Source organism: Ictalurus punctatus, chromosome 11 (genome assembly GCF_001660625.3).
Source record: "Ictalurus punctatus breed USDA103 chromosome 11, Coco_2.0, whole genome shotgun sequence".
Taxonomy (NCBI): Eukaryota; Metazoa; Chordata; class Actinopteri; order Siluriformes; family Ictaluridae; genus Ictalurus; species Ictalurus punctatus.
In genome coordinates, this window is record NC_030426.2 from 5,493,972 (window position 1) to 5,515,657 (window position 21,686).

A 21,686-nucleotide genomic window follows, 5' to 3' on the forward strand; every position below is an offset into this window, starting at 1 on the left:
GTTGACTCGCGGTTAGTCATGGGAAGTTCGGATCATTTTACTGACTCGGATCTTTGGATCTCGTTCAGCATGATGAACGAATCTTTTTTTCCGAGGCATTTCGTTCATTTCAGCGGAATATAATTAAAATGTTAACTCCACAAACACATCTTGTACTTAGGAGTAAAATAATATATAGGCTAATGCAGTCAAGGTCGAATTATGAGAAACAGAAATGATTCATTAAGAGCTTAGCATGAGGTCTTCAGGCTATGCAGGTCTGTTAGTTCAGCTCACCTTCCGATCCGAGTCTTTTTTTTTTTCTTTTGTCTCGTCATATTTGTCACGTCTGTTCCCCGAGTTCTGCGATCCGCGATGCAGTGAGTCAGATCATTTGACTCAGCTCACTAATAAGAGCCGACTCTTTCGACTCCCAAAAAAATTAAGGCATTATTTTTTTGGAACAAATTCTGCGATATTTTGGCCAGTGATTGTTCCACTTTTTCTACCTATGGTTGGAATTATTTCATGAAATCTGACGATACGTTCAAATATCTATGAGAATATATGAGAATAGATATGAGAATAGATCATACTATTCTTGATAGATCAGAAAATGTTGTTGGCATTAAGGGAGCAATCCTCTCCTGGCTCAGGTCTTATCTGACCGATCGTTATCAGTTCGTAGATGTAAATGAAGACTTCTCTATGCATGCTGAGGTTACCTTTGGAGTTCCACAGGGTTCTGTTTTAGGCCCACTGCTATTTACTTTATATATGCTACCCCTAGGACAAATTATTCGTAAACATGGAATTAGCTTCCACTGTTATGCTGATGATACACAGTTGTATGTTTCAGCGAAGCCAGAGGACAGACAGCAGCTTAGTAAAGTTGAGGAATGTGTAAAGGACATTAGAGATTGGATGTTAATTAACTTCCTTCTACTTAATTCTAATAAAACAGAAATACTTTTATTAGGCCCACGTGTAGCTAGAAGTAATCTTTCTGATCACATGGCTACTCTGGATGGTCTTTCTGTTTCATCATGTACAGCAGTTAAAGACCTTGGAGTGATTATTGACTCCAGCCTATCATTTGATGCTCATGTAGATAATATTACTAGGATAGCCTTCTTTCATCTCAGAAATATTTCTAAAATAATAAACATATTGTCACTACATGATGCGGAAATACTAGTTCATGCATTCGTCACCTCTAGATTAGATTACTGTAATGCCATACTGTCTGGATGTTCCAGTAGGATCATAAACAAACTCCAGTTAGTCCAGAACGCAGCTGCTAGAGTCCTTACTAGAACAAGAAGATACGACCACATCACCCCGATATTATCAATACTGCATTGGCTCCCAGTAAAATCTCGCATTGATTATAAAATACTTTTATTAACCTATAAAGCACTAAATGGTCTCGCACCACAATATCTAAGCGACCTTTTGGTTTTCTATGATCCGCCACGCCTACTTAGGTCAAAAGATGCAGGCTATTTGACGGTACCTCGAATAGTGAAGGCTACAGCAGGGGGAAGAGCTTTCTCTTATAGAGCCCCACAGTTATGGAACAGTCTTCCTATTAGTGTTCGGGACTCAGACACAGTCTCGATCTTTAAGTCTAGGCTTAAAACGTATTTGATTATTCAAACCTACCCTGACTAGACTTTCTATTATACGAATTCCCAGTCCTAATAATCTTTTCTCTCCCTCTCTCCTTCTGCCGAGCCACACACGATTTTATGGAGATACTAGAGATCCTGATCCTTTCTGCCTCTGGATGGAGCTAAAATCTTCTCCAATTCCAGACTGCTGGGACTACGGCTGCTCCTAACGCCATACAGACTTCATATAAATCCATAATGAACTTTTTCACACTATCTGTTGTTACCCAGATGAGGACGGGTTCCCTTCTGAGTCGGGTTCCTCTCAAGGTTTCTTCCTCTTAAAACATCTTAGGGAGTTTTTCCTCGCCACCGTCGCCACTCAGTGGCTTGCTCAGTTGGGATAAATTCGCACCTTTAATATCTGTATACCGTGTCGATGTTTCGGTAAAGCTGAATTTGAGACAATGTCTATTGTAAAAAGCGCTATACAAATAAAATTGAATTGAAATATATATATATATTCATTGTAAGAGCACAAACTACAAATGTGCTCTGTACACAGTAATATTATTGTGTCTGCTGTGTGTGTGTAAGAATATTAATTTCCATTTATTCTGATAACTGGTACAAACAAAATTACAAAATTAACTACTTCAGATTCAGTGCACATTTCTTCCTGTTATGTTGCCTCATACTGTAGACATAGCCAAGAATCAAGCAACCAGCACTTGAGCAGAATAGCCCATGTTTTTGTTTTGTCTTAAATTGATATACATGTATAAACAGTTTAACAAATAAAATTGCTAGGGGGAATAAATATTATTGCACAAAGAAGTGAAAAAAGTACATGACTTTACAGCCTGAATAGCTTTCTTTTCTGTCTTTTTTTGTTTTTATTTTATTTATTTATTTTTAGGGCAAGATTGATCATTTCCTTTTTAAACACTGAGCATGGTTTCTTCCCTAGTCCATCATCTAGTGTCCATTTGACATCTATGTAAAAAGTTATTTATAAAATGGTGTAATATGTAACACATAATATAATTAGATGTTCCCTCTTCCCTCTCCACTGCTTTGTCATACTTACACATATACATATACATCCATTTATGGATATGGAATTTAGCCATTAAGAGAATAACATTTATCAAATATGTGAGTTTGCCTGTTCTTCTGACTTGCATCAAGACCCCAAAAACACATTTTTTCCACTGTAAATGATCATTTTCATCAATATTTTCAATAATAAAGTCCAGTACATTTTGCCACAATTTTTTTTTAACCATTGGTCAGTACCAAAACAAATTGGTAGCCGTCTCTTGACATAAATTGCAAACGCTACAGTCTGCGTCTATATCTTTCTTCTATTTAATAACATAATGTTTAGCAGTTGTTTATATTCTATGAATAAGTCTAATCATTTAATCATGTTTGTTATAAAATAACGATTAGGCACAAGCCAAACATTTTTCCAGTTGATATCCACAAATTGACTCCGGTGTGCAATTACATTCTGTTGTGTTTTTGGAACAAAGCTCTTATCAGTACAGCCTATGGGTCGACTTTTACCGTTCAGCTGAAAGATCACTACCGGATGTGTTTCCAGTTTCACCCCGTCTTACAAAACCATTTACAATAATAAACTTTAGAAGTGTTGTATCATATTAACACAGACTTGACAGTAATTATATGTAAAAGTGCTTAATGAAGGCGAAACACTTTTTGTGATAGTTGGGGGTTGTATTAACAAAAAGTATTGTTAATGCATTTGTGTTTTCCTGCAACAACTCACTAAATTCCCTAGATTGGAAACCCCCAATGAACTAGAGGACACAAATAGAACTGCTTGGCATGTGCAAGCCTGTAATTGTGGGCTGGCAAAATGCAGACAGTGGCCCCTTTGCAAAAGCAAGTGTTACAGATGCAGTATGTGCTTCCTTTATGATTCACTCCACTGCATTGTAACGGAATGTTAACTCAGGAACCTTACTGCCACATAGACTATAATGACTATGCTGTTAATTTGTTGTAAGGATTTATTCAATTCACACGGTTTCTAACTGAGACAAGTAGTGGTCCTTCATCTAGTGTCCACTTGACGTCTATATAAAAAGTTATTTGAAAAAAAATGGTGTAATATGTAACACATACATAATCAAATGTTCCCTCTTCCCTTTCCACTGCCTTGGCATATTTACACATACTCAAACATCCAACCAATGAAATTTTCAGAGACACAATGGGGAAAGTAAATTAGATAGTCTTAGATCACTAAGTGACTCACAGCACGCTGTGTATTTATTTAAAAAGCGATAGCGAATGTAAACCTAGAAAAGTTGTGTGAATCAGGTGTATATGACAGCAAACAAAAGGTCTTAGTAGTAGTCATTTAGTGATAGTGCCATTATTTCACAACATAATATCAAGAATAATTCATTTAAATTAAAATTAATTTAAATTACCCCTTACAGACAAAACACGTTTACTAGTCTCTGATGTCAGTCGTGAATCCGTTATTTATGACAATAAACAAAAGTGCTTATTTGGATCAATTTTCCTGTGTTCATATCAGCGCTGTGTGCACACGGGGGGACACGCATAACTTTCTACACATGTAACAAATTTCATATCATACAAGCTGCCATAAATCTTCAGGTTGACATTTGTACAAGGCAGCACTTGTCAACCAACTATCAGATTTCCCAGACATTTTGCTGAACTCCCCTGAACACCCTTGAATATTTATATTAAACAAATTAAATTATAATAAAAATCTGTTTAGCAATCTGAAAGTAGCATTAGAAACTGTACAACGAGGTTGCGTTCTACAAAATTACAAAAACAAATGCTTCACTTGTCTCACAAGAAATGTATAAATGTCCACAGCAGTCTGTATGAGTGTCCAGTATTCCACAGGTCTCAGTTCAGTAACACGAGCAGCAAAAAGATAAGACAGCAGCTCCACGATACATGCAGTTTGTTCCCCTTGTCATACTTGGGATCCAGCAGCTTACAGTTATACCCTTGATAGCCCCTAAAACACTGACAGATAAAATCCTCCCTCATGCGTTTTAGCTCCTCAGGCCTCATGTGCCCTTCGACAAACAGGCGTTTCCCCCGCTCCACAATACTGTGGCTCTGAGGGTCCAGGTGCAAGTACGAATCTGCGTCAGGTTGTCTGCGCGTACATCGGCCACGGGAGCCGCACACTGTGTGACTACACTGTTCAGCTGCACTGGAAACATTGAGAAGGTAACGGCCCAGTGGTCCCTGGACATACTCAGCCAGACTGCTACAGCTGACCTAGAGAGAGAGGAGGCACAGATAAAAGAAACAATACATGCAGAAAAAGATTGCTTAGGCCAAATAATACGTACAAACAATAATATGGCAGAACAGACATATGTATGCTATGCTAGACAGATACTTCAGAAATAGTATTTACTTCTTTGTGATTTAAGTGAGATATTTTCAATATAATATGCAAATGCTTACACTGCTGCTTGCATAACTGGCATCGCCCCAGAGTATAATGCCAGCAGCACCCAGTGCCACACTTTCTCCAATGGTGGAGATCAAGTCAGTCTGTGGAGAGAAACAAGGGCCAATCACTGATTAGGTCAAATATTTGCAAGGACCAATCAATGGTGTTTTTGCTAGTTTTGTTTTAATTTTATTTTTGATAACTATTTTCTTTAACTACAATTTTGCACGTCCTCTCTTATTTTAGTAAGGAAATAACCCGAGGGCTGGTACAATGGGAGGTGGTCATGAAAAATGTGACCACCTCCCTTCCTGCGTGCAGACTTGAGTACACAAATCTAAGCATAATTCGTTGAGCAGGAAAAGACTGCTGGTAGAGATAAGGGGGAAAGTTTAAGGTTAGGTAGCAAGCGAAGCTTTGTGGAAATTTACACAGAAGTTTAAATACTAATGGAAAAAAATATGGAGACATGGCAAAATCACATACAACGAAGCGTACGCAACTAAGACTAAGGTACTGTAAAGGAGTATTATCAGTTCTAAACAGACTGTTACATTTGTTATGATCCATTAAGTAAAAATGGTAGTATCTCCGTCTAGCCTAAAATATAACATGCATCAATTATCTGACAACCTCACCTCTGTAAGTAGTGCCAGCTCATCGATGTACGTGGGACGGACGTACACAAACACTGGACGTGCCAGGTCAGAGCCCAGAGATGCCACTCTCATGCCCTCTTTCACCCTGTTGCGAACAAACTGGCAAGCAAACGCAGTTGAACGCAGCACTGAACCTATGTACACGGATGGAAAAAGAGCCGTGCTGTCCGTCCACAGCCACCTCAGCTGGTCATTCCTTGCTATCTCCGGGTCTGGACAGCGGCCCGTGTAGCTCTCCAGGCTTTTGAGGTAATCATGGTTGTAGCAGTCAGGGAACAGGTAGAATCCCCACAGCTGGTTTGGACGCAGACTTTTGGCCAACTGCAGGGACTTGAGCATAAAAGTGCGTCCTGACATCTCAAACTCCTGCTGGGCCACTTTATTCACATGGCCCTGATCCCACGTTGGGTTCTTTTTGGACACCAAGAGCCGCGACTGGTTTCTGTAGACGTTCTTGGTATCCCAGTTCCGAATCCAAAGGGGGCGCCACTCCTCCCAGTCAATGACGGCCAGGCCCTTTGCTGCTGAGTTAGGAATGTATCTCTCTATGTCTTGAGGCATCTTTTCAAGGTGCTGGGTCAGGCTGGCAATTTGAGGAAGGCCACCATTCTCTGGACTGTTATCAGAATTAAAATATGGGTACAGGCCTAGACGGTCCTTGTAGAAAATGGTGAGGTTCTGTTTGGTGAAACCTTCATTGGGTGAAGCCACAATGTGGAACTGGTCCAGCTGAAAATTAACATTGTGGCGTGGCCGGCAATCCTCAGTGGGAGCATTCCAGGCTAGCAATAAAGGCTTACCCTTGTACAGAGGCCATCGTGTGGGTTTCAGGTTTTGGGCATCAGTAAAAGAGTCCAACACTAGTGGAACTAGTAACCAGAGTTTCCATTTAGACAAAAACCAGTTAGCCATGCCTTCTGTGCTCCTTTCACAGCAACAGATTTGTTTCTGTTAACGTCTGTTTAAATGAATGATAAGGAGTTACATTTTAGCTGAAAAACGTTCCTCTTGTATACTTTATAACTGATGAAATATTTCTATTTCAACGAGAAAGTAAAAATAGATAGACACACAGACAGATAGCTAGAGACATACAGACAGACAGTCAGATAGATAGATAGATAGATAGACAGACAGATAGACAGACAGAGACAGATAGACAGATAGACAGACAGACAGATAGATAGACAGACAGATAGATAGACAGACAGATAGATAGACAGACAGATAGATAGTAGGTCGAGACTCAATAGCGTCTGTAAATTAAAGTCACCTTTAACAGTATTTTCACTACAGATAACGTGTAGTTTATTCGGATCTCGTGGATTTCACAGTGTAAGTGACAGAGACATTTTGATTAAAACCTGAAAACGTCTTGAAAACAAAGAAACAGAAGAAACAAGCCTCTGAAAAGTAACACAACTTACCGTTTACATCAAAAGGAGCAACCATTCCCAGTTAAATGACGCCCTCTGTTAAGTGCTGTACACCTCGCAGAACTCCCTATCACTGAACCCCCGTCTCACAGCACACTGCTTCAAATCACAGCCGCATATCGTACTGGCTTTTTATCACCTGGACGACTTTGCTTGAAGTTTTATAGTGGACACACACACACTCACACTCACTCACACACTCACACACAAAACGCCCGGCTGCGCTTTCATTGAGGAAGAATAAGGGGCGGGGTTGTGTGGTTGCTACGCTACATGATCCGTAGTGGGCGTGTCCTTTACAACCCTTTACCACCTATTATAAATCGCATTAATTTGCTGTATTTTTTTCTTTTCTTTTTTACGGCAGTGTATAAGGTTGAAGTAGAATAGTATGTAAAATTAAACAAAATCATACATATGTTATGTCAATAATATGAATTAGAATTGAACATTAAAAAAAATATATATAGGCCTATAGGCCTTTTTTTATTTATTTATTTATTTATTTTTTTAACCACTCAGTCAGAGCAATAAATCAATAATAAATTGGGGAAAGAGATGAGTTCAGAATGGTGAATGCACTCTATACCTTTTATTTGTATTAAATAAAATATAAGCACCCACCTCTACTCTTGGGGTTTTACATTATTTGAAAGTGTATAATATGTAAACTGGCTATTTACTGGAGCCAGAGAGTTTCCATTTTCTAATTTTTTTTTATTTTTATTAAAATTGTCATTATATTCGAGTTTACATGATTTATAGGTATAACAACTCTGATCCCTTTTAATGAGTGCTTCTAGAAATAGGGTTGTTTGTTTGGTTGTTTGTTTTTGTTGTGCAACCAACCATTATCAAAGTTTTTATATTGAATATCAAAGTTGACTGCTTACTTGAATCGAATGAGTTGACTCATAAACAATTTGGCCTATACACTAGGACCGAATGTGTTCTGTTGATGGAAATTATTTCATAGAGCAGAATCGAAAAGCTCCAATAAATAATCAAAACATTACTGCGCACATAAATATAATGAGACTAATATTTGAAGAGTTGGATTTTGTATGTTTTAAAAATGTACTAAGGGAGTTCATTAATTATAGTTTACAGTTAAATGGGTCTCTGACTGCAAAATGTTTTAGAAACCCTCTCTAGACTACAGTACCACAACCACACCCAGGTATTTATTCTTGCTTTTATTTGTTTATAAGGAAAGAAATCCTATATTATGGTCACTTAAATGAATGTTAAAACTGATTGACAACATTTAGTGTGTTTAAAAATATATCAATTGAATTTGATACAAAGCAATGAATGTTTATTGTTGAGAAGCCCCACTTTCCTAAGAGTCTTTCTTTTGAAGACAGGATGTGAGTGGAAGTCGAGAGCCTCGTGGGAGAATATGACAGGTAGGACATGAGAACATTGTTGGCCCAACATGTTCCTACACTTAGCTGTGTTCCTGTCCAACAGAAACCTTCCCAGATCCTGTTCCGCTTTTTCTCTTCATTTCTGCTGATTCTGTATGTGGCCTCTTTGTGTGTGTGTGTGAGAGAGAGAGACACACACACACTCACACACAGAGAGAGAGAGAGAGAGAGAGAGAGAGAGAGAGAGAGAGAGAGACAGAGAGAGAGAGAGAGAGAGAGAGAGAGAGAGAGAGAGAGAGAGAGACACACACACACACACACACACACACACACACACAGAGAGAGAGAGAGAGAGAGAGAGAGAGAGAGAGAAGCTTCCTTCCTCTCGACATTCTCCCTGCCTCGGGGCTTTACATCACTGCTGACTCAGAACAGGCCCGTCAAGGAAATAACTGAAAATGAGAAAAAACTGCACACACACATACACACCCATTGCTTGAATGCATATCCACCCATTCTTATACATCCCGTGCCATGCCCTTCTTTTTTAAAAACAAATCAATTAAAAGTGTGTAAAAAGTACATTCTTTATATAATTCCACCATTTCCAAAGAAAAAAAGTATTGTTGTGAAAATGCTAGAATAAATAGTTCGCTGGTGACTATAATCATTACAAGCCAGTTTCCAGGCAAAGATTAGGTTTAGCTAGGACTAACCTTGGTGATTGCTAAAAAATGTTTTAAAAACCTTAGTCAACACCCAATACAATGTGCCTATCATGATGTTCTTCACACACACACACACACAATCAACAACCCCACATGCGAACATGACTTTCAGCTTTCCTCACTCTCATCTGGTTTACCCTTACATTCATACTTTTTCAAGTGGCTTCGTTATCAGTGTGGCTGACTTTTGAGCATGTCCGCAGGAAGGGAGGGAGGAACATCTCTAAGGCTTCCAGATATCCCAGTGCATGCAGAAGGGGCCCCTATGCAATCGTTTCAGGCAACCTTCCCTCCCCCTCTTATTTAAGCCAAGGCCGAGCAGTTGTTCCCAATGGAATGTCCCATGATAATGCATCTATTGCCACGACTATAAAGCAGAAGCCACTGGACAGCCCCCAAGCAGCGAGCTTCAAAGCACAGGGCAGAGATCCTAACAAAGAACGTAACCTCTAGCTTTTCCTCCCACATTCCATCTTGCCAGAATAAAGACTGCAAACACCATGTCTTTCACCAAGGCTTGTGTTATGTAAATGACTTCCATTGCCATTACCACAAACAATGACCAACCTTTCAAATCCCAAATGTGCATCATGCACATGACTACTATGTTTCATTAAATTGAAAAGTAACACTATATTACATATTACAAAATGATGACTATCACTGTATTATAAATTCTTTTGTAAACTGACATTCATGAAGCAGTGCTTGAGAGCATTTGTGAAAATAATAAATTAGTAATCTATTTTATGACACACACACACACACACACACACACACACACACACACACACACACAGTACATTTGCACAATTGATACCAGTTTATTTTTATTAAAGTGTCTTAATTTTCATAAATTACTGTACATCAAATAATTATCAGTGAAGGTTTGGGCTTAAATACAATGAACGGAAGCAGACAGAAATCAGAACATTTATATACACAACAACAACAACAACAACAACAAAAAAGACATGCCATGCTCAATCAGCAAAAATATAAACCCCGAAACCCCTTCATTTCAGTATTCTGTATTCACTCCTTCATTTACAGGAATAGATTTACTGACTAGCAGTACACAAAGGGAACAAACAGTCCTCCAATTCAGCCTGCTGTTCAAATTTTACATCGAGAGGTTTCCTCTGTAGACAGAAAAGCTGCTGCAAGTCCCTCCAGCCACATGAGGGCAGTCTCGCTCACACTCCAAGAGAAACATTTATGATACTGAGCGCCACTAAAGCCCATCAGCAAAGATAGGATTGTAATAGAGAGGTTTGATTGGTGAAACATCTCCTAGTCTCACGTCTGTGTTTTTATATTTCACAAATAATGACCGGGAAGTCGACATGGATTCGTGGATGATCCAGTTTCACAATCCCCTGGAAATAAGAAATGCAAGAGAGTTTTTTTTTTTTCCATGAGAGATGCAGACATAGCAGATGTAAGGAGGATAACATCAGAACACTGACAAACATAAATTTGAATAATGAAAAGATACCAATTCAATTAATAGAAAACAACCAATGATCATCGATTTCAACACTACTCATACCTGAGGTATGAGATTCTTGTGGATCCTCTTCAACTTAGCTTTCTTTCGCCCATTTTTAGTCACCACTGTCTCTTCGTAGAACTCATGAGCCAGATCTCCATCCTCATCGTAATACAGAGAGCTGCAAGCACACAGCAGCAACTAGTGAAGACACATCTTTCTTAACAGTCTGAGTAAAACATGACCTCATATTTGACGAAATAAGACACCTACAGCTTGATGTTTGAGAGCTACAGGGTGTCCAAAAAGTCCCCATACATACGGGGAATTAATGCTTTTTAGCAAAATGTCAATTTTGCTCAATATTAAAAGTAACAGTCAGTATGTGGTGTGTAGTCCAGATGCTTTAAGTATTACAGTGCATCTCATCCTCATGGACTGCACCAGATTGGTCAGGTCTTGCTGTGAGACGTTACTCCACTCTTCCACCAAGACATTTACAAGTTCTCCATCATGTCTGCATGGACACACACGGTTACATGTAATTTTCCGCTCCCTGTAGCACCGTCTTAGTCGTCTTACATTACCGACATTGCAGTTTATTGCTCTGAACACATCTGCAGTCCTCATGCCTCCCTGCAGCAGGTCTATGGCATGTCCACGCAGGTGAGCAGGAACCCTAGACATCTTTCTCCTGGTGTTTTTCAGAGTCAGTAGAAAGGTCTCTTATTATAACTCCGAACTTATTATAACTGTGACCTTAATCACCTAGCGCCTGTAAACTGTTTGTGTCTTAAGGACTGTTCCACAGGTGCATGTGCAATAATTGTATATGATTCATTGAACAAGCATGAAAAACATTGTTTAAACCCTTTCCAATAAAGATCTTTAAAGCTTATTTGGATTTTACAAAATTATCTTTTAAATACAGTCTCCTGAAAAAGGGACATTTCTTTTTTTGCTGAGTGTATAATATATATCCATAAATCAAGCAATTCTGGAAAAGCATTAATATTATTATTTAAAAAAAGAATCAACACAAAGAGCAAAGAAAGTAAATCAAAGTATTTCAATCAGTTCTAGTTGTAATTCATGGTGAATTAATTACTATTTACCTCCTCCTTGTAAAGATAAACGGGGTTGCATTTTTGTAGCTACACATCCGGGATAAAGACTGATCATTGACCTCAGGAGAGTCTCCATTGGCCCCTGAGCCAGTGAAGGGCCAGACTCCTTTAGCTTTGGATCCACTGCCTCCCATCTTTAATGAAAGTTCATTATTAAATGGGACGGACAGGTACAGTTCTCTGTAGCTCAAGCCTGGAGAAGAAGAAAAAAGAAAAGAAAAAAAAAAAAGAAAAAGCACATGTGGTTTAACTACAAAGAAAAATCTGATTACCCTTCTGCTTGAGGTTTGTGCTTGTGGTATGGCTTCAAAGCACCACAGTGGTTCCTCGAGTTCTCTTTAATTAGCAGTAGAAACCACAACAGCAGGTTCTTATTATAATCTCAAACAGCATGGTCCCAGGAAGTGACATAATCTAACAGTGCAGGCCGCAGTATACTAGAACGACTGGCAATATTTACTAGAGGATATTCAGTACTACAGCCTACAATCTAACACACTGATTCTTATAAGACAGTCCTGAATACCTTAACCTGTACAATAACATGGTTTTACTGCTCGAACACACCTCAGGTACTGTTAACATAAGGTAATTTTTAAGTAACTAATGATGTGCTTCCACAAACCAGAGTTTGCAAGTTAGCCAGATAACATAACTTCACAAAAGTTCCAGATACAAAGATTAGATGAAATCTTGTCCAGTTGCCATGACAAATTACTTTCTGAAACTGCTCTGGGAAATAACAAGCTTCATCTAAACCTGACTACACCGAGGAAACTTCTTGTGCTTTTTTTGCACTGGACAACCAAAAGATTCAGATTTTAGTTGTCTTACTGGTAATCCCTAACTTCGGTTGTCTTACTAACAATCCCTTTTATCAGTTGCACGTCACATAAAACCTCACATCTTCAACGTGACACACTCACTGCATCTCAATTCACCTACTGTCAGTCCTAAACAGTATCTGAGATCAGAATTAGTGTGTCTCAAATCGTAGTATGTTGAAATGAGTATCCCAAAAGTATTCGGATGGTCTACGATTTCCGGTAGATTTCCAGTAGAACAAACATCACTGTGAAAGACCATGCAAAACAATTTCATGCAATTGCAATTTTCACTAGGAAAACACTGTCTCTCTAGGAAATCAATAAATCTCTAAAAAAGAAGTACATTTAACACACCTTCACTGCTTTTTAAATATGCAACGAGGTGAAATTGTGAAATTAAAGCATAATGAGTATTAATATAGTTAAGATGCTGAATTTGGAAACATTCAAACCAGCCATCTATCATGTCGTCTTCCGCACTTGTTGCTTTGGCTACGTATATATTTATTATATTACATTCATCCCATCCATCTTCTATACCGCTTATCCTTCCTTCAGGGTCATGGGGGAACCTATCCCAGGGAGTATGGGGTACAAGGCCGGGTACACCCTGGACAGGGTGCCAATCCATCGCAGGGCACAATCACACACACATTCACACACCTATTCATACACTACGGACACTTTGGACACGCCAATCAGCCTACCATGCATGTGTTTGGACTGGGGGAGGAAACCGGAGTACCCGGAGGAAACCCCCACAGCACGGGGAGAACATGCAAACTCCACACACACAGGGCCACGGTGGGAATCGAAAACCCGACCCTGGAGGTGTGAGGCGAACGTGCTAACTACTAATCCACCGTGCGCCCTATTGCATTACATATAATATTCAATGATATATTTTTAGTATGTGCATGAAATAATTAGTTATGTCATCGTTTCCAAAACAAAATCAAAAACTCCAGGTTGTCTGTCCTTTCTGCAGATGCTCAGTGTTCAGACTGTTCAGGCTTTTAAATTTCACAGTGTATGCTTGTTATGCAGCCTAGCCTGGATTGGTTTAGATAATTGTACCCTTTTTTTTTTTCTTTTTCTTTCTGTAAATGGCAAATCCACAGACATGGAATTAGGATAATTCAACTCTACATGTGGGTTTAGGGTTTTTCAGCCTCTTATTCTTATCCCAGTTCCATTGTTTTAATCCGACAAGAAAACATAGCTGAATCAATAAGTGAAGACTTCAAAACTCGTGAAAATACCATGGCCTACAAAGCTTGCGGGGGACGACGACAGTAACTTGCATAACCACAAGAGTATACAATAAATATTTTCAAATGCTAAATCAGACTAAACTAAATGAGAGTAGTAGCTTCTGCGGTGTGTTAAATGTGAGCAGAGAACACAAGCAAGGCAAAGTACACCTCTGACCTCCTCAGATAAACAGCAGCCTACTACAGTTAGCCCTGAGATCTATTCAGCTTATTTATTTATTATTTACTTCACTCCAAGCCTAATTACACATATAAACAACAAATTCCCCCACAAACCAACTCTACATCCATCTGATTTTCTACCTGAACAGCAAACTTTATTTTTTTTTGTTGTTGTTCCTCATACTCTCTTGTTAGAAAGAGCTGTTAGTTTTGCTGACTGACACCTGATAGTAAGGACATAAAAATATTTGAGCGGCTTAAAAATAAATAAATAAATAAATAAATAAATAAATAAATAAATAAATAAATACACACACATACATATATATACATACACACACACACACACACACACATACATATATACATATACATATATACATTATATATATATATATATATATATATATATATATATATATATATATATATTATATATATATATATATATATATATATATATATTGAGAGCCTTACTTCAGAGCAGTAATCTCAAATGAACATGACCTATTTTCTGGAGGACCTTGTTTACTTTAGCCACACTAAAATCCTCAAACTAGCCTACTACATTTCCTAGTGGAGTGTAGTCCGACTGTATAACTGTGAGGTAGCTAGGCAACCATAGCTACCTGCCGCTATTTCAACAGGACCTCGTTAATAGAAATAAAAAAAAAATGTCAATAGAACAGCTGGTTAAATAACTAGCTGCAAGACAACACACAACACTTTGTTGTTTGATGCAAGGTTGTTCTTGGCATATTAATAACCAAACTCATTAGTCGGTGTCATACGTACTGTAGTCATGTCATCGTTAGCTTTTAGCCACGGTCATGTTTACACTAAAGACTCGTCTTGTGTCCGTCTTCCTCGCTTTTCTCCTTCTGTTCGTTTTTAACAGCGGTTTGTAAACAACTATACGTGCATTACCGCCACCCACTGCTGTGTTCTGGGGACCAGTTTGTCTTCTTCCTTCTCTTCTTTGGTGTATCATGGCGGCTGGTAAATCAGCAGTAAAACACCACCATCTATTGGACTGGTGGGAAGAGCAGGGACAGAACAGACTACATCAGGGCTTCTCAAATCAGTTTCACAGACCAGTACAGCTTTATTAACATCATCCAACTATACAAATATAATCTAATGCTAAAATGTGCACAACAATTATTTGAAGCCATAGAACCTTTTTTTTGGAGAGTCCCCGCTGAAAATAAAACCCCCATAGAAACCATTGAAGAAATTCTAATGGTTTCCACAACAAATACGATTCCAAACCATCAGCTAAACATTAAAAGCATTACCATTATCATTATTGGTCCTTAATTGTATCCACTAGACATATCATGCCACTAATAGAAGGCAACAAATTACCATTAGAGTTTAGAGTTTCCATTAAAACCGATACAATTCCCATTATAACCATTAAAACCATTACAAATTCGATGAGTTTCTATTATTTTTTTGTTTTTTGTTTTTAAACAGGGATAGTGGGTTATGATTTCTACCACTGTAATAAAATACTTGAAAACAAACAAACAAACAAACAAAAAAACAACAACTGAGCACTGGCTCCCTGATTACGCTTTATTGACCCCTGGAGGTCCCCGGATCCCACTTTGGGAACCAATGGACTAGTTTGCAGTGTTATCTGCTTAGTGACTGATTCTGTCAGACAAATTCGAGCAGCCTGTAATAAACTCACAGAAAGAGATGTACTGAAATTTACCTCAGACTGAGTGCTGAGGCTCAGCAGATCCAAAGATAAGTTAACATTCAATATAACTTGTGTTTTATGGGTTGTGTTTTCGAATCCGTTTATGCTTCTTGCCTAATTATAGTTGATTATTATTGATAATTATTATTATATCAATCTAAGCAAATATTAACATTAATATTATGTTCTAACAAGGTCATTATTGTTTAAAATCATTTGAAAATGTTCTGACATGTGAAGAACAGTGTATTTCATGTTAGTGTTTGCTCAGTAGTGCAAACATCAAGAACACAATTTAGAATAGTAGGACACAACATCCCAGGTAGCAAGCTGAAAATCTTAGTAATCATGGAGCTCTGTCTGTCTGTCTGTCTGTCTGTCTGTCTGTCTGTCTGTCTGTCTCTCTCTCTCTCTCTCTCTCTCTCTCTCTCTCTCTCTCTCTCTCTCTCTCTCTCTCTCTCTCTCTCTCTCTCTCTCTGTGTGTGTGTGTGTGTGTGTGTGCCACTCTAAAGCACACGTTGATTCACGACAGAGATTTGAACAGTGCGAGGTGAGATGAGATTTGAAACATCTGCTATTTTTATTGGTTTAGCACATTAGTCATGTTTTATTTTCATATATCATTGTAGCAGCCCTAACAAAAACATCATGTGGTCATCATCTTTGTTGGTCAGCAGTGTAGAAGTTGAGTGAAGGTAACCTGAGTCATCATTTACCAGTAATACAGCACCACATGCCTTCTGTTTATGGCTGAATAGGAAACCGTACAAGGCCTTAATTATTACATACTTTTTAACTAAATAACTTACTACATGCGTCTGAGGACATGGTTCTAAGGACATTAAAAAGATGTGGAGAGAACAAGTCATGTCACAAAAATAACTGTGGAATCATAAAGGCCCGGATTCAGAAGTTTTCAGTGAACACTAAATTGATTTACACTTTAAAAGAATTTTAAAAAATAGCATTTTCGGCAGCATGAAGTTTATGTACTTTCAGAAAATGAAAAAAATTCCCTCATGGACACAGGAATTTGGCAAATATATAACACCATAACAGCATATATATGAGTGAGTGCTTTGCATAGAAAAATACACAAAATATGATGATAGGCTAAACCATAGTACACATTTATACTTTACATTTTGTTTCAATTATGATGTATCATTATTTATATATTCCTATAAATTTAAATACTTACTTTCTTTTTTTCAGCGTATGACAGGAAATTTTATTACCATATTTCATTGTTTCATTTCAAGCTTCCATCTGTATAACAAATAACCACATCCATTACCAAGTACAGCAGTGCTTGAAAGTTTGTGAACCCTTTAGAATTCTCTATATTTCTGCATAAATATGAACTAAAACATCATCAGATTTTCACAAAAATCCTAAAAGTACACAAAGATAACCCAATTAAACAAATGAGACAAAAATATTATACTTGGTCATTTATTTATTGAGGAAAACTATCCAGTATTACATATCTGTGAGTGGCAAAAGTATGTGAACAGGGATCTATTAAAGTCTGATTTTTACAACACGTTTGTGGAAGTGTATCATGGCACAATTAAAGAAGATTTCTGAGAAGCTCAGAAAAAGAGTTGTTGATGCTCTGAAAAAGACACATAATAGTCTGCAAGGTCACAAAGGAACCGAGGGTAATTTTAGTTGCTTAGAAGACCTCTCTCACATTGGCTAATGTTAATGTTCATGAGACCACCATCAGAGAGCACAACAACAATAGTGTGCATGGCAAGATTGCAAGGAGAAAGCCACTGCTCTCCAAAAAGAACATTGTTGCCCATCTACAATTTGCTAAAGATCATGTGGACAAGCCAGAAGGTTATTGGAAAAATGTTTTGTGGACAGATGAGACCAAAATAGAACTTTCTGGTTTAAATGAGAGGCATTATGTTTGGAGAAAAGAAAACACTGCATTCTAGCATAAAAACTTTCACATCTGTGAGACATGGTGGTGGTAGTATCATGGTTTGGGCCTGTTTTGCTGCATCTGGGCCAGGACGACTTGCAATCATCGATGGAACAATGAATTCTGAATTAAACCACTGAATTCTAAAGGAAAATGTGAACTGAATCTCCAGAGAAAGTGGGTTATGTAGCAACCCTAATCACACAAGACATTCTAACGAAGAATGGTTAAAGAAGAATAAAGTCAATGTTTTGGAATGGCCAAGTCAATGGCCAAGTCCTGACCTTAATGCAATAGAAATGTTGTGGAAGGACCTGAAGCAACCAGTTCATATGAGGAAACCCACCAACATCCCAGAGTTGAAGCTGTTCTGTACTGAGGAACAGGTGTGGACTGGCCATTGGGAAGTTTGGGAATTTTCCCGGTGGGCCGGTCTTGTGAGGGCCGGTCTTTTTAATAATTCTGATAATAAAAGCAGGCTATTAAATCAAATTTGGTGTCAGGTGATCATTACATTAATTCAACTTTGAATTGTTGCCTACTGTACACACAAAGATGTGGAGGAAAACCTTTAAAAAAAAATTGGTTAATCGTTTTACATATTAGCTTAACACAAACAATACAAATGAACAGATCGTGTTTTTTTTATTTTTTATTAATGACTCGTTGATCGAGAAACATGCTGTGTCAGTTTGAATGTGGTGTATCAAATCGAGGCCGCTTGACAGCAAATTCCCTGGCTGCTTTTTGTTGCCAGTCTGCCCCTGCTGAGGAATGGTCCAAAATTCCTCCAAGCCAATGTGCAGGAAGGATCAACATTTACTGGAAACAATTAGTTGGAGTTATTTTTGCACAAGGGGGTCACACCAGATACTGAAAGCGTAGGTTCATATACATTTGCCACTCACAGATATGTAATATTGGATTATTTTCCTCAATAAATAAGTGACTAAGTAAAATATTTTTGTTTCATTTGTTTAACTGGGTTCTCTTTATCTACTTTGAGGACTTGGGTGAGGTGAAATTTGTCTTGTGTGATGTTTTAGGGCTTATTTATGCAGAAATATAGAAAATTCTACACACAAACTTTCAAACAAACTACAATTCACAAACTTTCAAGCACTACTGTATATAGTGCAGTATGAGTGGGGAGACAGAGACAGCAGATGGGAATAAGAAATGACTAAGAAGATAATTGGACCAAAGTAAAAAAAAAAAAAAAATTAAAAAAAATCTCATAACCAAAGAAATGGCATGTGGTATTTAATAATCTCAATTTATGGATGGAGGCAAACTGTTATTAGCAAAAAATAGCAGCAGGTGACATGGTGGTGTAACAGGTAGCGTTGTTGCCTCAGCTCCAGGATCCCTAATCCTGAGCTCAGGTTACTGTCTGTGTAGTGTTTCCTCTTACCTGCCAAAAACATGCCAGTAGGTGGACTGGCTACAATAAACTTCCCCTACATGTAAATAATTGTGTGGGAAAAAAAATGTGCGATCACAGTTCACACTTAAACATCTTTGACATGCCAGTTTTGTTAGTATTAATGTATATTTATTCATTTCTTATATTGCAACACATATAGCACACATAACAGCAGCTCAAAGATCAACATAAATTGATTACAAACATTCTAAACAAAGGTACAAATAACTAGTTACATAAATATAGAACAATTTCAATAAAATTCAAACTAAATAGAATTATTGAGAAAATTCGGTTTCTCATTTTATATTATTGCGCAGTTCTTTGGTTAGCTTTTGTCCAACTTGTTCGCTTGGGCACAACAATACAACAATATCTCGGGTCTTGTATAAAATTATTTTGAGCCCATGCCCTTGTCCTTTAAGCAGAAGTGTTTCTACTCAGAAACTCAGCTGACCTGGGCTTTGGGTTTGACTATATTAATAAATGATAACACCATTGAAATCTTCAGTCTTATCCACAGCAATTTAATATGCAGCTCAAATAGATTAAACTGAGAATAAACAAAGCAGGCTTAAATGCAATGGTTGCTTTCTGAAACATTTTTGTTAATAAGTCAGATTTACCAAATACATAACTAAAGACCCAGACTTCATGCTTGGGCCTTCAAGTGTAGTGTTTAGGACACTACTGCTCATTATCTTTGGGGGTGGGGTGGGCATGTTTCTGGCCTTTTTTTTTCTTGAAATACAATTTTTTGGTCATTGTCAAAGTTTAAATTATAGACAACCTTCTCCAGATTTGTCTGGGAGTTGTTTTTTTGTTGTTGTTTGTGATAAAACTCTGGTGTTCAGAGAATTATTGTCAAAAAAAAAACAACCTCTGGTGTTCCCACTGAAGCTAAGCATGGTTGAGCCTGGCCAGTACCTGGATGGGAGATCTCTTGGGGAAAATAAGGTTGCTGCTGGAAGTAGTATTAGTGAGGCAAGGAGGTGGTGCTCACTCTGTGGTGTGGGTCGTAATGCCCCAGTATAGCACCGTCTTTCATATGAGACATTAAACCAGGGTCCTAACTCTCTGTGGTCATGAAAAATCCCAGGACACTTCTTGTAAAGATTAGAGGTATAACCCTGTTGTCCTGGCAAAATTCACCCATTGGCCCTTATCTATCATGGCACCCTAAATCAGTGGTTTACAAAGTGGGGGGCTGCGGCCCCCTTGGGGGCTGCCAGGGGGCACCCGGGGGCCCTCAACAATTTGGTGTGCTCATCCCTTCCACTAGTATGTTTTCTCTTTCTCACGCTCAGACAACCACACACACACACACACACACACACACAATCAATTCCTAATGTAATGTAATGTAAAGATGTAAGATGTAATTATTAATAAAAAAAAAAAGGGGGACATATTCAGAAGTCTGTATTTTTAATGTGTTTTAAAGACATCTTGCAAAAGGGGGGCCTCGGTCAAATGTTAATGCCATCTGGGGGGCCTTGCCCTGGAAAAGTTCAGGAACCCCTGCCCTAAATGATCTCCATCCCTGAACTGGCTACATCACTCTCCTCTCCTCTCTACCAATAGCTGGTGTGTGGTGGGTGTTCTGGTGCACTATGGTTGCCATTGCATCATCTAGGTGGATGGTTTGAGGAGAGTTTCGCCCCCTCCCCTCACCCCCATACAATGTAAAGCACTTTGAGTGTCTAGAAAAGCACTATTATCATTAATAGGAATTAAGGAATTATTCACTAAGGAATGATCATTATTATTAATTAATTCAGATGATTGAGTGTTTGACACTTTATTCTCCAGCAGCTTTAACATGGATATTTGAGTGAGCTGTCTCTCGCTGTCTCTGCATCAATGCATGGATAAAGTTCTTAAAGTTTGCTTCGTCTGCCGTCCTGACAATGGCTGCATCCCAAACCATATTCCAGAGCACAAATAGTATGTCAAAATTAGTTATCTGGTACGTGTTGTTTACTGCCAGTGTGAAGACCAAAACCGTGTCTAAACCAGACACTAAAATGGCTAACACATTTTAGTCTAACACATTTAGTCAACTGAACAGAACTGACTGAATTAGCAGTAGTTATTTCCCAATCCATGTTAACATGAACCGTGATCAGTCAAGTGAAGAGCAGACAATGAGGCTCTTGTTTAAATGCCATGAATGGTGGCACTTAAGTCAGCTACACTAAGTTCTCCCTTCCGTCAGTTCTCCCTTCCGTCTCCTTTTCAGATTGTGAAATTCTTCTCAATTGGGTCAAGGTCTGGTGATTAACTTGGGAAATCTAAAACATTCCAATTTTCCCCCCTGATAAAGTCTTTTGTTTAGTTGGCAGTGTGTTTTGTATCGTTGTCTTGCTGCATGATGAAGTTCCTCCCAATTCATTTGGATGCATTTATATGTAAACTGGCAGACAAAAAAATGTTCCTGTAAACATCTGAATTTATTC

The 21,686-nt window shown here is 38.2% G+C and overlaps 2 protein-coding genes across 2 annotated transcripts; both read right to left on the reverse strand.

Annotated features, from left to right (window-relative positions):
• Window positions 1–3,863: 3,863 nt before the first annotated feature.
• hyal2a (hyaluronidase 2a) lies at window positions 3,864–7,412 on the reverse strand. The gene is made up of 4 exons (XM_017480013.3): window positions 7,166–7,412; window positions 5,718–6,696; window positions 5,091–5,180; window positions 3,864–4,898 (listed from the first exon to the last, which is right to left on the reverse strand). Exons 2-4 carry the CDS (start codon window positions 6,648–6,650, stop codon window positions 4,515–4,517), a joined length of 1,407 nt encoding a protein of 468 aa, XP_017335502.1. The 5' UTR covers window positions 6,651–6,696; window positions 7,166–7,412; the 3' UTR covers window positions 3,864–4,514.
• Window positions 7,413–10,082: 2,670 nt separating this feature from the next.
• tusc2a (tumor suppressor 2, mitochondrial calcium regulator a) lies at window positions 10,083–15,137 on the reverse strand. Its single transcript, XM_017480014.3, has 4 exons — window positions 14,950–15,137; window positions 11,880–12,084; window positions 10,825–10,945; window positions 10,083–10,651 (listed from the first exon to the last, which is right to left on the reverse strand). The coding sequence occupies exons 2-4, from the start codon at window positions 12,023–12,025 to the stop codon at window positions 10,586–10,588; spliced, it is 333 nt and encodes a 110-aa protein (XP_017335503.1). The 5' UTR covers window positions 12,026–12,084; window positions 14,950–15,137; the 3' UTR covers window positions 10,083–10,585.
• Window positions 15,138–21,686: the final 6,549 nt, after the last annotated feature.